The sequence below is a fragment of the Amphimedon queenslandica genome, unplaced genomic scaffold, assembly GCF_000090795.2.
Source record: "Amphimedon queenslandica unplaced genomic scaffold, v1.1 AMPQUscaffold_11650, whole genome shotgun sequence".
Classification (NCBI taxonomy): domain Eukaryota; kingdom Metazoa; phylum Porifera; class Demospongiae; order Haplosclerida; family Niphatidae; genus Amphimedon; species Amphimedon queenslandica.
The window spans coordinates 1-2,984 of record NW_003548108.1 but is presented as its reverse complement, the minus strand read 5'-3'; the positions used below and the strand labels follow the sequence as shown (position 1 = coordinate 2,984).

General features: G+C 39.3%; 1 protein-coding gene across 1 annotated transcript; it reads left to right on the top strand.

Moving 5' to 3' along the window:
- Window positions 1–367: 367 nt before the first annotated feature.
- On the top strand, window positions 368–2,303 carry LOC105315151 (DNA-directed RNA polymerase II subunit 1-like). Its single transcript, XM_011409688.1, has 2 exons — window positions 368–529; window positions 1,725–2,303. The coding sequence occupies exons 1-2, from the start codon at window positions 368–370 to the stop codon at window positions 2,301–2,303; spliced, it is 741 nt and encodes a 246-aa protein (XP_011407990.1).
- The last annotated feature ends 681 nt before the right edge of the window (window positions 2,304–2,984 follow it).

Below are 2,984 nucleotides of genomic sequence, written 5' to 3'. Positions count from 1 at the left end.
TTCAATGATAACATGGGCCGCGAGAGGCGGCGAAGATTCTGTCAACAAAACTATGCTTAACCGTCACAAAGAACAGTCATGAACTCCCAAGACCTATCTGTTCATTATCGATAGTAAATAAAATTCAAATTAATACAGTTGGAGACTAGGAGAAGAGCTTGTGTAGTCCTTCCATTGCTTTCCCACCATTACAGAGTAGTCTCGCAAGCCAGACCCTCCCCGCCTACGGTCATTTGGGTGGACGGCGGGGAGGGTCTGGTACATTGTCTACACTAGTTTTGTTCTCGCGTCCAGAATTGGACGTGACCAATCAGAATAAGTTATTGAGAACTGTCATCAATAGTCACACAATTGTCACATGATCAAAATGGCCGCTTTTTGTCTAGCTTGTGGTGATGATGTGAATGTGATTAAGGGATCTAGAGCAGTTGCTAGCCAGGTATCAGTGATTTTGAAGCGTTATCTAACTAGAAGGTGCCAGGAACTCAACATGGATATTGATCTCAACTCGCTTATAGACCAATCTCACGTCTGTAGAGCCTGTTCAATAATTAGGGCAGTCAATGGGCTGACTACTATAATTATAGCCTTCTCCTCGTCCTTTCTCTTCTCATATATATCAATAGCACTTGGTAAGACTGTAAAGCATATCGTTTTCTCAAAACCAGTCGGTAAAATGGCAAAAAACATCCCTGCCCTTCAAAAACTCGCAAATACAGAACTTTTGTTCGTCTTTAAGTGTAGAAAACCCAAGAGCAGAGGCAGCATTAATAACAGCAGCTTCGATGAGCTCTTCCTCCTGTTCTGCGGCCATTTTTCTCCATTTGACGTGCATTGACACAATCTACGTATACATTACGTAACATTTTTTTTGCGCGCTCTCGGAACAAAACTAGTGTAGACAATGTACCAGACCCTCCCCGCCGTCCACCCAAATGACCGTAGGCGGGGAGGGTCTGGCTTGCGAGACTAATTACAGAGTCTGTCCGTGTGACGTCATCAGTTTCCAATCCCTGTTACTAAGTAATACAATCTATGGTCGGGATATATTCGCGGCTGCAATTATTCGCGGTCATAAAAATTTTTTAATTAAAAACCATGGAAACCGAGGTGTTATTTTAATTGAAAACAGCGCGATATGGAAGGAAAGCACCTTGCTGCAGTGTTCTTGAGCTGTTATTCTTCTGGTGTTACTAAGCTGTGGTCTATTTGGAGCTGCTTTCAGTCACCGGTTCTTTACAGAACTACTATCTCGCCGCATCTTGGGACTCTCCACCCATTCTAGTTAGCGTTTATTGACTTGGGCGTGGTTTATTATCACCAGCACGCGGACCAGCAACAATTTGCAGCAAAGAGGCTGAAATAACTCTGAGGTAGCGGTCCATATTAGAAGTTAACAGATAGAGAAGGACTCGCTATTGGTGAATGGCTCCACTATAGCTGCTAAAGAATATATGAATAGCTGAACACTAAACACGTGGTCTTAATTGTCATAGCAACGCTCTAACAGGTTTCCATGGTTTTTAATTGAATTTTTTATGACCGCAAATATATCCCGACCCTACGGTATTTTTCATTATTATCTCTACCTCGTGGCTAGTGGCTGATAAATGGCGGTGTGGATCTTGTTCCTCTGACTATTAGGTTTTACAAGCGTATTTGCAAGAGATCAGGTGTGCCCAATAATTTCCTTTAGAATCCTCTTTATCTTTTCTTACTTTTAGTGTTGCGTCTGGACCTGGTACAATCCATATAGTGGTCTGAATTCGTATAATTCACCTACTCATTCTCCTACTCTTTTGTATTCGTATAATTCACCTACTCATTCGCCTTCTCATTCGTATTCGTATAATTCACCTACTCATTTGCCTTCTCATTCGTATTCGTATAATTCACCTACTCATTCGCCTTCTCATTCGTATTCGTATAATTCACCTACTCATTCGCCTTCTCATTCGTATTCGTATAATTCACCTACTCATTTGCCTATTCATTTGTATTCGCATAATCCATCGCCTATTCATTTGTATTCGTATAATTTACCTACTCATTTGCCTTCTCATTCGTATTCGCATAATTCACCTACTCATTTGCCTTCTCATTTGTATTCGTATAATTCACCTACTCATTCGTCTTCTCATTTGTATTCGTATAATTCACCTACTCATTTGCCTATTCATTTGTATTCGCATAATCCATCGCCTATTCATTTGTATTCGTATAATTCACCTACTCATTCGCCTTCTCATTCGTATTCGTATAATTCACCTACTCATTCGCCTTCTCATTTGCCATTCGTATAATTCACCTACTCATTCGCCTATTCATTTGTATTCGTATAATCCACCTACTCATTCGCCTATTCATTTGTATTTGTATAATTCACCTACTCATTCGCCTTCTCATTCGTATTTGTATAATTCACCTACTCATTCGCCTATTCATTTGTATTCGTATAATTCACCTACTCATTCGCCTTCTCATTCGTATTCGTATAATTCACCTGCTCATTTGCCTAGTCTTTTGTATTCATATAATTCATCTACTCATTACTATAACTCACCTGTTGGTTTGTATACTTCATCTGCTGATTTAACTTTAGCTATTCCTTTGTTTGAGTGAGTTATGTCATCTGTACATTTAGTGAATGTTAATGTGAATCTTCTTCATCCCATCAAAACTCTCCTTCCTTGGACTATTTTACAAGTGGGAGAGATTAATTACTCAATTAAAGATTTTTTCTCAATACTGTTATAACAAGACTATCTGACGATTCATATTGCTTAGAAGGAGCTCAAATTGGGAGAGATAAGTCCATTTTAGATAATGTGGACATCAATTTGCCAATTCTTCCAGTCATATCGTCATTTGGGCTATATTTAAGATATTCTGTATCTAGTGGCAATGGTACATCTTCAGTTGCAAATGAAGTTATTGAAATAGATGCAAATGCTTCACATCCTTTGTCTTCAGTGTTGCATCCA

Coding starts and splice junctions, on each gene's coding strand:
- LOC105315151 (XM_011409688.1), top strand. CDS start 368: ATGGCCGCTTTTTGTCTAGCTTGTGGTGATGATGTGAATGTGATTAAG. Junction 530..1,724: donor CGCTTATAGACCAATCTCAC/GTCTGTAGAGCC, acceptor TCTTACTTTTAG/TGTTGCGTCTGGACCTGGTA.